The sequence below is a fragment of the Sphaerodactylus townsendi genome, unplaced genomic scaffold (assembly GCF_021028975.2).
Source record: "Sphaerodactylus townsendi isolate TG3544 unplaced genomic scaffold, MPM_Stown_v2.3 scaffold_196, whole genome shotgun sequence".
Classification (NCBI taxonomy): domain Eukaryota; kingdom Metazoa; phylum Chordata; class Lepidosauria; order Squamata; family Sphaerodactylidae; genus Sphaerodactylus; species Sphaerodactylus townsendi.
The window spans coordinates 1-12,158 of record NW_025950359.1 but is presented as its reverse complement, the minus strand read 5'-3'; the positions used below and the strand labels follow the sequence as shown (position 1 = coordinate 12,158).

At 50.5% G+C, this 12,158-nt stretch overlaps 1 protein-coding gene across 3 annotated transcripts; it reads right to left on the bottom strand.

Annotated features, from left to right (window-relative positions):
* Positions 1 to 719: 719 nt before the first annotated feature.
* LOC125425159 (zinc finger protein 420-like) lies at positions 720 to 9,142 on the bottom strand. 3 transcript variants are annotated; one of them, XM_048482702.1, is made up of 6 exons: positions 9,099 to 9,142; positions 5,737 to 5,817; positions 4,398 to 4,524; positions 4,006 to 4,098; positions 1,618 to 2,986; positions 720 to 1,366 (listed from the first exon to the last, which is right to left on the bottom strand). In XM_048482702.1, exons 1-6 carry the CDS (start codon positions 9,126 to 9,128, stop codon positions 1,192 to 1,194), a joined length of 1,875 nt encoding a protein of 624 aa, XP_048338659.1. In that variant the 5' UTR covers positions 9,129 to 9,142; the 3' UTR covers positions 720 to 1,191. The 3 variants fall into 3 exon arrangements, with proteins under 3 accessions (XP_048338659.1, XP_048338658.1, XP_048338660.1); XM_048482701.1 differs by having other exon boundaries at positions 720 to 1,486; positions 1,654 to 2,986; XM_048482703.1 differs by having other exon boundaries at positions 720 to 1,346; positions 1,682 to 2,986.
* Between the last annotated feature and the right edge of the window lie 3,016 nt (positions 9,143 to 12,158).

The following is a 12,158-nucleotide window of genomic DNA, read 5'->3' as shown; positions in this document are numbered from 1 at the left end:
GGCAGCAGTCCCGGAGAAACGAGGCAATCCATTGAAGGACAGTGCCCCGTATCCCGGAAACGGCCAGGCGGTGGGTCAAAAGGTCGTGATCGACCATATCAAACGCTGCGGTAAGATCTAACAAAACCAGCAGCGCCGATCCGCCTTGGTCAAGCTGCATACGGAGTGTATCTGTGACGGCGACGAGGACCGTCTCCGTCCCATGCCCAGCACGGAAGCTGGACTGGAAGGGGTCGAAGGCCGATGCGTCATCCAGGAAGCCCTGAAGCTGCTCCAACACCACTCGGGAACGTAGAGGGCGCCGGGGGGCAACAACCTCGATGGCCGGGAGTGCCAGTCATCCACCTGCTCATCGAGTGTGCCAGCGGGGGCAGGATCCCGCAGAGCATTCAGGAAACCAAGTGGATCCATAAGTCTCCGCGGGCGGGCATAAATCAGCCCGTCGCCTAGACGGGAGTGTTGCGGCAAGTCCACCCGAACCCTCAGGGCATAATGGTCGGACCATGGCACTCTGTCAACAGAGGATACGACCATGTCAATCCCCAGCCCGAAGACCAAATCTAGCCTGTGACCGGCTTCATGGGTGGGGCCAGAATTTACTAAGGAGGCCCAGCGTCGCCATGGATGACACTAGGTCTGCAGCAGCTGCACACGAGGCGGTGTCGACGTGGACATTGAAGTCGCCCAAGACAATAAGTCTAGGGTACCGCAATGCCCAGTCTGCCACCACCTCCATCAGCCGCGGCAGGCTGTCTCCCGGTGCACTAGGCGACCGGTACACTAGGAGAACAGCCAACCTCTCCAACCTCTTAGACTCCATGTTGAGTCTAAAGAAGAGAAGGTTAGGGGGTAAGACAACATGATAGCCATGTTTAACTATCTGAAGGGATGTCGTGTTGAAAACGGTGCAAGCATGTTTTCTACTGATCCAGAGATTAGGACATGAAGTAATGTATTCCAGGTGAAGGAATGAGATTCCACCTAATTGTTAGGTAGAATTTTCGGATGCGAAGGGATGTTTGACACTGGAATCCACTGCCTCGGAAATGGTGTGAATTCTTTGATGGAAAGGGAGGCTTGTACTGTGACTGAAGGCTATACCACATTTTAGGTATTTGTATGTTTTTTCCCTGTCTGAATTCTTTGATGGGAAATCAGTTTTGTTCTGCAAGTGAAGCTTTTCCCACATTCCTAGCACATATATGGTTTCTCCCCTTTGTGAGTTATTTGATGGGAAGTAAGGAGATCACTCCGATTGAAGGCTTTTCCGCACTCGTGGCATTTGTATGGTTTCTCCCCTGTGTGAATCCTCTGGTGTGTAGTAAGACTTGTGCTGTGACTGAAGGCTTTTCCACATTCCAGGCATTTGTACGGTTTCTCCCCTTTGTGAGTTCTTCGATGGGAAGTAAGTCTTTCACTCTGACTGAAGCTTTTTCCACACTCCAGGCATTTGTATGGTTTCTCCCCGGTGTGAATCCTCTGGTGTCTAGTAAGCTGCAACTGTGCTTGAAGGCTGCTCCACACTCGAAGCATTTATGTGGTTTCTCCCCTTTGTGGATTATTTGATGGGAAGCAAGGAGGTCACTCCGACTGAAGGCTTTTCCACACTCCAGTCATTTGTGTGGTTTCTCCCCTGTGTGAATCATCTGGTGCCTAGTAAGACTTGTGCTGTGACTGAAACCTTTTCCACACTCCAGGCACTTGTATGTTTTCTCTCCTGTGTGAATTCGTTGATGTGAAGTAAGTTGATCACTCCAACCAAATGCTTTTCCACACTCCAGGCATTTGTGTGGTTTCTCTCCTGTGTGAATTCTTTGATGGGAAGTAAGTCTTCCACTCTGACTGAAGCTTCTTCCACACTCCAGGCATTTGTATGGTTTATCGCCTGTATGAATTCTCTGATGTGAAGTAAGGCTTCCACTGTCACTGAAGTGTTTGCCACATTCTGGACATTTATATGGTTTCTCCCGTGTGTGAATCCTCTGATGTCTAGTAAGACTTGTGCTGTGACTAAAAGCTTTTCCACACACCAGGCATTTGTGTGGTTTCTCCCCTTTGTGAATTTTTTGATGGGAAATAAGGGTTCCACTCTGACTAAAGCCTTTTCCACACTCCTGGCATTTATATGGTTTCTCCTGCGTATGAATTCTTTGATGGGAAGTTAGGTTTCCACTTGTACTGAAAACTTTTCCACATTCCGGGCATTTATATGGCTTCTCCCCTTTGTGAATTCTTTGATGGTAAAAAAGGGTTCCACTCTGACTAAAGCCTTTTCCACACTCCTGGCATTTATATGGTTTCTCCTGTGTGTGAATTCTTTGATGGGAAGTTAGGTTTCCACTTGTACTGAAACCTTTTCCACACTCCTGGCATTTATAAGGTTTCTCCTGTGTGTGAATTCTTTGATGGGAAGTTAAGTGTCCACTTGTACTGAAACCTTTTCCATACTCCAGGCGTTTATATGGCTTCTCCACATTGTGAATTCTTTGATGGGAAATAAGTATTCCACTCTGACTAAAGCCTTTTCCACACTCAAGGCACTTATATGGTTTCTCCCCTGTGTGAATCCTCTGGTGTCTAGTAAGATTTGTGCTGCGACTAAAAGCTTTTCCACACACCAGGCATTTGTGTGGTTTCTCCCCTTTGTGAATTCTTTGATGGGAAATAAGGGCTCCACTCCGACTAAAGACTTTTCCACACTCAAGGCACTTATATGGTTTCTCCCCTGTGTGAATTCTTCGGTGGGAAGTTAGGCATGCCATCTTGCGGAAGCCTTTTCCGCACTCCATGCATTTGTATGGTTTCTCCCCTGTGTGAAAGAATTGATGGGAGATAAGGTGTCCACTCTCACTGAAGTCCTTGCCACACTCCAGACATTTATATGGGTTCTCCTTTGCCACGGCATCGCAATATTCAATGCTGTCTTTTCCATCTTGTTTTTCCTTCACACAATGCTCTTTCATTTCATTTCCTGACTCCACTTCTCCTGTGGAAAGAGGAAAGAACTGTGGTATGAGCAGTATAAAACAAACCCATGGTTTGAATGTTAGAGACTGAACTGAATACTTGCTGTACAGCATGCAAGAACTAAAGCGCCCTGTGTCTAAAAACCATTTCTAGAATCCTGAATGGCAATCTGGTCTTGTGAAATACCACACGATACAGACTGATTTTTAGTTGGTGTCAATTAAAAGGAACATAGGATTTCATCAGGAAAGTTACAGGCTAATAGATCCTGCACTGTCCTAAACTGGAAATCAAAACACTGGCCCCCAAATGAAGCCACAGGCCTGCTACTTTGTTGCTCGGCAGTGAAAAACGTCTGACTGCTTTATTGATTTCTGTTCTCAGGTCAGTGAGGGTTGATGGAACTGGGGCTCTTGTGGGAATTTTCTGTTTATGGAGTTTGACTCACAAATATCCCCCTGGCCAGAGCATGAATGAATCGTCCTCCTATTCTCAGAAAGGCACCCCTGAAGTTGTTTAAGCCACATTCTCTCCCCCAGCTTTTTAATAAAATGAAGGAGCAGCAGTCCCCTCAAAGGCTCTAATTCCACTTTCCCTTTTTCTGTTTTATTTCAGCTAAACCAAGGAAGAAAACAGGAATGCAAAATAATTACAGAAATGGATTGGAGAAATTAGACAGTCTCGACATAACTTCACATAATCAGAAAGAGCAGCTATTCTCAATCATGTATAATCTCAGAAGGATCCAGACTGCAGCCTCCCACAAAGTCCACAGATTCCATCTGAAAGGGTGTCAGGTGCCTGGGAAACAGCCCTGCCAGAGAGACACTCAGGGTGGACAGTGAACAAGTGATCTGACTTGGTAGAAGGAAGCAGGCTGTTTTCATAGGTTCCAGATCTACAGCCACCATCTTCACATTCACATCTCATTCAATCTCTGAGGAATGTCAAACAGTGAGGATAATCCTCATAGAAGTCCACCTGCTCTTAAAAGGAAGCACAGGCAAAGTACAGGCCCAAGGCACATATAGTAGCTACCTGCCAGTCCCTCCTCTTCATCGAAGGTCCTGAGAAACCCCTCTTCCTCCTCTTCCAGTTGGGCTATGAGCTCAGGCTTAGCAATCAGAGGACCTGGGAATCAGGGGGGAAAAAACAACCACCACCAATATAAGAGCTCCCTTGAGTGCAAATAAATTCCCCCAGTGAGTTTGACAGCCCTTCCAGAAATACACAATAGGCAAGTGTTAGGACTGGGACGGAAGACACTACAGAGCCAAGAATCAATCATCCAGGTGGTCCAACACAGCATTGCCAGGCAGGGGTTTGCTCTCTGCAATGTAAGCCCAAAGAACCTCCCAAATCAGAGGAAGGACCATGGAGGGTAGCACAGATCTGCTATTGGGATCAGCCAAGAAGAAAAGGATCCTCACCCAGAGAAGACACATTCTGAAAGTTCTCCAGCATGACTTCCTTGTACAGAGCTCTTTGCGCTGGCCTCAACAGGTCCCGCTCCTCTGTGGTGAAATGCACGGCCACCTCTTCAAAGGATACTCCATCCTGCAAGAAGAAGGATACATTTCTTTGCATCAGTGGAAAGCTGGTCTGTGGGTGGGACAGCCAAAAACAGAGACACTGAGATGGATTCCAGGGTAAATCTGTTCCTGAGCGAAGGAACAATGGGTTTGCTTATTTAAACTGGAAAAACCTGTTGACCCCACCTTTCACTCAAATGAATGCATCAGGAATTATTCCTGCAGAGTGGAAGCATGCAATAATAGTTCCTACAAAAAAGGTGGTGGTGGTAGTGAACAATCCCATAAATTATCAGACCATGAATTTGCTGTCAAAAATGGCAAGGTTTATACGGCCATTTTGTATTCCAGGCTTTGGAACTGGGTTGATTCAGAATCTCTATTGTATCCATAGAATCATGGAATCATAGAGTTGGAAGAGACCCCAAGGGCATCAAGTCCAGCCCCCTGCAATGCAGGAATACACAATCAAAGTACTCCTCCCAGATGGCCATACAGCCTCTCTTTAAAAACCTCCAAAGAAGGAGACTCCACCACCTTCCAAGGCAGCGTATTCCACTGTCAAACAGCCTTATCTCTTTTCTCACAGTTTGAATCCATTACTCTGTGTTCTAGTCTCTGGAGCAGCAGAAAACAAGTTTGTTCGCTCTTTTACATGACATCTCTTCAAATATTTAAGCAGAGCTATTATGTTCCCCCCTGAACCTTTTCTTCCCTAGACTAAACATGCCTCTCTTCACAGGGTGTGGATTCTGGACTCTTTCAACTGGACACGCTCCAATTTGTCTATATCCTTCCTGAATTGTGGTCACGTGAGCTTAATATTAAGAGACAATTAATTAATAGTGGAACAGCTGAACAAAGAGGAAGGGAGCAGAGCACTGGGGGAACATTTGGCCCCCCACCCCCATTCCTCTTTGGGCGCATCCTGGAGCTAAAGAGGCTGTCTTCACTGGCAGGGGGCTAGCTGCCTTGTGAGGAAGAGGCCACAGATCTCCACATGGTAACAGACATGGGAAATTTCATAATTCAGTTTTGTTGGGCTTCTCCGCTCCTGCTGTGCTAGACAACAAAGGAGGTCACCACAGGCAGTCTTGAAATCTGGCAGCACCAGAACCCTAGGGCAAGGAGCCCGATCCTGCGAGCCCTGGAACAGAAGGCACCATCCCTGCCCTCCCGTGCATGTCTGACCAGTCTCTCTCACACACACACACTCTCTCTCTCTCTCTCTCTTTACCTGAGCTGGCTGCATGGTGGCTCTCTTCGTTTTGCCAAGCGCAGGAGATGGCGGAGAAGGCATCAAGTGTGTCTTTTCACTCTTGCCGGGGAGGGGGAGAAATGAAAGGGGTGGGGAATTTCCTGAACCAGTTCTTTGAATAACGCTCTCTTCATAATGGCTTTGGGGACCACATTTGATTTAGGAAGGATCTAGAGTGTTTGACGCATCATCTTTGTCCCACTGAGCCACTGTATTTTAGGGTGGTCCCACATTCATACACCCCCGTTACAACCCCTGCACATCCAATCCGGGCCAAAGAGCTCCTGACATGCGTGAAGGTACGCCACACCCTGCCGTGCACATTTAGGGGGCTATGCTGGCTTTGGGTCGGCAGCGTCCTCAGGGGATGGGATGGACGGTTTGACGTAAAGTTGCAGGTGACAGATGCCAGCTAGAAGTGACTATCTCCCAGTACACAGAAAACTAGCCATTCAAGGAAATAGTTCCTGACCTCCCTGCCTCGACTGGCCATGATGCGTTTCTGTGGCACGGAAATTTTAATGGAGGGGAAAATGCATTCCTCCATCCACAGTCTCAGGTGAAGCTCCCTTCAATCCACGCATGGAAAAAGCAGATAGAGGCCCTGATGGTGGCTAGCGGGTGGCTAGTTTTAAATTTCTACACAAAGAGGACTTGCCCTAAAATAGACTGTCACAAGGGTGGTTAAGAAGGCCCAGCAAAGACTGTACTTTCTGAGACTTTTAAGGAAACAACAACTGAATGGAAAACTCCCGTCCTTTTACCGCTGTGCTATAGAGAGTGTCTTAAATCACTGCATCTGTGCATGGTTCCTCCAGTTGCACAGTGGCAGATAGGAAGGCTACCCAAAGGGTGATCACTACTGCACAGAGGATTATCGGCTGCCCCTCTCCCCCTCCTTGGAAGAACTCTATGATTCCCGAAGCTTCCAAAGAAAGTCTAAAATATTCCCTGAGAGACCCGCTCCCCATCCAGCACACTCTCTTTTTGAACTGTTACCATCCGGCAGACGATACAGGTCTATCAAAACTAGGACCAAGAGGCTTAGAGACAGCTTCTACTCTAGAGCTGTGGCTATGCTGAACTCCGCGGCTTCGTGTTGATGCATTTGGGGCTGTGTAGGGATGGGTGGAGGAAGGGGAAAGGAAGGAGGGGGCATGAGTCTGGAACTGTGGGCATCGAGGAATGCTGCTGTAAATTTCGTTGTGCGTGCACAATGACAATAATATTAGCTTATGCTTATGATGTTTTCCCCGTCCACTCCACCACGTTAGTCTCTGTGAGAACTCCCTGCTAGACATGCGGACCACAGCATGCCAGAAATGGACGGTGTGGTCTTCCCAGATGATCTCCAAGAGATCCAGCAACTGCCTTTGATAATCTGCAAGGCCTGGAAGGAAGAGATCCTCCCCATGAACATGCAGCAGTGCAGAAAAAGAGCCCCCAGACAACAGGAAATTGACAAGAACAAAGGAGAATGAGAACAAAACGTGGGGAGGGGGGGAAGCAGGGGAAAAGACTGGTGTGGTCTCCCATTGGGGCTTCTTTGCAGACACAGTTCGGAGGCAATGGGGTTTCCACATGGGAATTTTCCCCACATTTTTGTGATCCAGAGTTGCCACCCCCCACCACCCCACCCTCCATAGCACCAGGGCATTTTTTAGCTTGGTTTATTAAACCAGCAACTGAATATTGTTTCTTGGAATACACTGACAGGCACATAGTTAAACTATATGGCAGCTGTTAGCTTTTTTAAAGAAAGGGGAAGGCCCCGACCCCCAAAACACCTTCCTACAGCAGAGGAAGGAAATATGGCAGTTGCCTTGGCAGGAGGGGGGGGGGGGTAAAATGGCAGCCCCCTGAAGCGGCTCAGTTGCAGACTCCAGCTTGGCAGGAAAGCAAGAGATCAGAGGATTCCCGGGGGGAGGGCGGGGGGCTCCTTAGCCCAGAAAGGCCCCTTTGCTGAATGGCCGCTGCAGGCTCTGCGACGCCCCCCCCCCCGAACCTGAACTCTGCCCCGAAGAGTCCGGCTCCTGCAGGGCGGGGGAGAGCCTGGCCCGGGGCTGGTGGGGGAGGGGGTCTCCTTCATTTCGAGGGTCCAACCCTAACCCACAGCCCTCCCCCCCACTTGATCCTCCACCACCACCCCGGTCCCACGCTGGGCGCCCCTCCCCGCTCCCGAAAGGCGCCCCTGGGACCCCCGGCCCTTATAGCTCCTTCGAACCTCCCCCGGCACCGAGTTCGAATCCCGCCTCCCAACCCTCCGCGGGGTCCTCGTGGCTCCTCTGCACAAAGGGGACCAGGGACCCCCCCCCCCAACTCTGCCTCGGGCCTCGCCTCTAGCCCCCCACCCGCCTCGCCATTCAAACAGCATGGAGGGGAGAAGAGGAGACTTCCGGGAGGGGCAGGAAGTGTGGCTTCCCCTCCTTCCGCGGCCTCCCGGCACGGCCTCTCTAGGACTGCGACTCACGGGCACATGGTTACAGCTGTTAGCTTTTTTTTAAAGGAGGGGGAAGGTCCCCACCCCCAACACACTTTCCTGGAGCAGAGGAAGGAAAAACGGCAGCTGCCTTGGCAGGAGCTGGGGCGTGTGTGTAAAATGGCAGCCCCCTGAAGCGGCTCAGTTGCAGCCTCCAGCTTGGCAGGAAAGCAAGAGATCAGAGGAGGGGCCCCGATGCTCCACAACCACGTTGGGAAGGGGAGGAAGAAAGGACACTTCCCAGGAGCATCCCCCCTTGGGCAAACCCCCCTGTGCAGAGGGGTCTCCGGTCCCTGCTCTCGTTCCCCAAAGACAAAAGCGCACCGGGGGGGGTGAGGGGGGGGGTTCCAGGTCTGGTGAAAATCTGCAGGCCCCCTGGCTCCTGACCTGGATCTTGGAGGAGGGCGTAGGAACCCCCCCACCCTGCTCTGGGCGACAGAGAAGCCCCCCCGCCCAGCAGTGCCCGCCTCATCTGGGGGGTGACTCTACAGCTCTGCTTGGCCCCTCCCCTCCGCCAGCTGGGATTCACGGGGGGAAGGGGTGCTCTCCTTTTTTGGGGGGGTCCAGCGCCCCACAGCCTCCCTTCCCCACTTAATCCACCCCCCCCCTCGGTCCCACCTCTCGGGGTCCTCTAATCAGCCGGCCCACCCAAAGGCTCCCCCTCCCTCCCTCCCTCCCTCCCTCCCTCCTTTCCTGCGTCCCCTTCCGAAAAGCGCCTGTGGGACCCCCGACCTCTCCCGCCCTCCACGTGGCTCCCCGGGCGCCGAGTTCGGATCCCGCCCCCCAACCCCCGGCTGGGCCCTCCTGGCCCCCCCCCCCCCCATTCTGCTCCCCCCCCCCCCCGATGTTTCCTGCAGCTCACCGTCTTCCCGCCCGTCCATTCAAGAAGCATCAAGGGGAGGGGATCAGAGGCTACTTCCGGGAGGTGCAGGAAGTATCTGCCCACTCTCCCGCGGCCTCTCTAGGACTTCGTATCTCTCTACCTTTAACCCTCGCGGGGGGGAGTGGCAGCCGACATCCCTGCAGACCCCCCCCCCCCCCCCGTGCGCTTTTCTCTCTGGGAACCAGAGCAGGGAAGGGAGACCCCTCTGCCCCGGGGGCTTCTGGGAAGGGGCTCGGGTGCCCTTCCCCACGTGGCGGTGGAGCCCCTCAAGCCCCTGCCGCCAAGATGGTTAGTTTGTCATTTCCTGGATCTGCTGATCTGGCTCCTGCAACTGCCTCGCTTTGGGGGAAGCGAAGTGCTCGGATCCATCAGCGGCTCTGCCTGGAGCAGCAGTGGCTTAGTGGCTAAGAGCAGGTGCACTCTGATCTGGAGGAACCGGGTTTGATTCCCAGCTCTGCTGCTTGAGTTGTGGAGGCTCATCTGGGGCTATTCAGATTAACCTGTGCACTCCCACACGTGGCAGCTGGGTGACCTTGGGCTAGTCCAGGGGTCAGCGACTTTTACCACCCAAAGAGCCATTTGGACCCGTTTCGCACGGCCCCGAAGATCTACCGAGCCGGAGAGGTGGCTCTGCATGGAGCCGCCTCCGGTTCAGCCCCTCCACTCACCTTTCCTTCCAGTGCTGCTCTGGAGGGCTGGAGGGACACGCCCACGCTACCCTCCAACCTCCAGGCCACACGGAGCCACAGTACAAGGCTGAAAGAGCCGCATGCGGAGCCGCAGGTTGCAGACCCCTGGGTTAGTCACAGCTTCTCGGAGCTCTCTCAGCCCCAGGGTGTTTGTTGTGAGGGGGGAAGGGCAAGGAGATTGTAAGCCCCTTTGAGTCTCTTACAGGAGAGAAAGGGGGGATGAAATCCAAACTCTTCTTCTTGTGTGTTACAGGGACTCTAAATAGCACACAACAAAACCCCCATGAAGAAGCTGCCAACAGCACAATTAGAGGCTGCAATTTACACCCGTGTGACATACACTTCACTTTAATTCTGCAGATGGCACCGAAAAATGTTCTGAGATCGGCCGTCACAAGAGACGCCTGTTTACAGGGGCCCACAGAAAAAGGCAGACAACGAGGAGAGTGGGGGCATCCTATGTAGACTCACAATGAAGCAGTACCACCTGGAGAGCAGAAAGGCAGAATTTAGCGGTACTTGGAGGGACTCTTCTTTCTTTGCCTGTTGTGGGGTTTCCAGGTCTGTGTTGTGGGAGTCCATCAGTCTGCCTATTGTTTCCCCCACATGCAGAGCAAAACTATGCTACCTTTGTCCACACAACCCAGAAAACCCACAACGTCCAGTTGATTCTGGCTGTGAAAGGAAGAAAACAATTCTTTCTTTTGATGGGAGGAAAATGAAAAATGGCTGCTAAAATCTACAAAGGCAGAGCAGGGTTTCCACAGAGGGCCGAGTCTTGTGGCGTCTGACTCCACCCCTGCGTGGGCCTTTGCCCCTCCCCTGTTATTCTTCTGCAACAGCTTTTCTGGGTTGTCTGTCCAAATGGAGTCGAGGCAATGGAGATACTTGGATAGTCAAAGTTCTCCACACGCTCAGGCAAGCTTCACCACTTTTACTCTCAACAACAATATGCACATTTGCAAAATAACCATTAAAAACAAGGGACAAATCAAGCATTAAAAACAGTCTGTAGAGCACTAATGCTTCCCACCAGTGAGTGCTGCCCCTGGCTCCTGGACTAAAACCGCCGCAACAAAACCTTTTGGGAACACATCTGGTTTTTAGCCTCATTTCGAGCCTGGAGGGCAGGAGCCCCCCCCCAGCCTCTTCCAGGAGGCCGCTGCAGAGGCAGGGGGCTAATTAGCCAACGAAAAGACCTGAGTCCAGATTGCGGGAAGAACAATGCCTTTGGACAAGGTGGGTACTGAGAACAGACCATGCTGGGAAGAAATACTGGCGCCAGGTGGGAATCTGCAGAGGAAGCCACGGCCCTGTCCTGGGTAAGGGCCCAGGAAGGTCGCGAAATGGCTTTGAATGGCAAGAACCAGTAAGTCTTGAATTGGACCCTGACATTCATGTGGGAGAAAAAAACAAAATGGGCAGCAGCATTGTGTACCAGCTGCAGCTCTATATCGTCTTCAAGGCAAGCTCCCATGTATGTTAGCATGATGTTACATTAATCTAGCCTTGAGGTTCCGGCTTGCAGGGATTGCGGACCAGATTAGGCACCTGTAAACTGGGGAGCCAGCCCAAACTATAGGTAGTGAGGAAAGAGTATTTTTGGCCATCACTTGCCATATCTGTTTCTCCAACAGCAGCCCTGGATCCAGCAAGACTCCCAAGCTCTTAAGCATCGTTCACTGAAAGCTGAACCACCCCCATTTAAAGCTATTCACTAAAGGTGTGTCTCTGGCAGCGGCTCAGGTGGAGAAGAATATTTTATATCACTTCCTACCTGGTCCTTTTCACTTGCCCTTGGGATCTTTTGTATACAACTGGAGGAGGATCAAATTAAATTTTTGTTGGCAGATGTCTTTCCATTCATTACTTACACCTCTATTTTAATCAGTTTTTATTTTATTGAAAGTATTTTTACCCCACCTTTCTAAAACCATATGGAAGGTGGCTTACAAAACACAATAGAATAATACAATAACATATTAACAAAAAACCCAAGAACAGTAAAGCTGAATACAATAACATTCAGTAAAATATCATACTGTTTTAAAGTCACTAAAATACTCTATAAAACCTAAAATGAGCTTGCTAAAATCTGGATGTTAAAAGCTGTTCGAAATAAAAACATTAACATTAGGGGGAAAATTCATGATAACAAACTTGATGCACCAACAACTAGCCCACCCGTTTAATTATTTTAATAATGTTTGATTTCTCCCTATTGGTTACAGATATTTTACTGCATGTTTGATTTTGGAGTTATTTTACCTGCATATGTTTTGCTTATATTGTTATGGCCTCAAGAATAAAACGTGATCCACAAATAGATGCTCTGCTACTCAGCCAGGTC

Excerpts from the sequence above, each read along its gene's own strand:
- LOC125425159 (XM_048482701.1), bottom strand. The coding sequence starts at position 9,128 with ATGCTTCTTGAATGGACGGGCGGGAAGACG. Across the intron at positions 5,818-9,098 it reads AATGGACGGGCGGGAAGACG|AGTGAAAAGACACACTTGAT; the intron begins GTGAGCTGCAGG and ends CTCCCCGGCAAG. Across the intron at positions 4,525-5,736 it reads CCACCATGCAGCCAGCTCAG|GATGGAGTATCCTTTGAAGA; the intron begins GTAAAGAGAGAG and ends TTCTTCTTGCAG.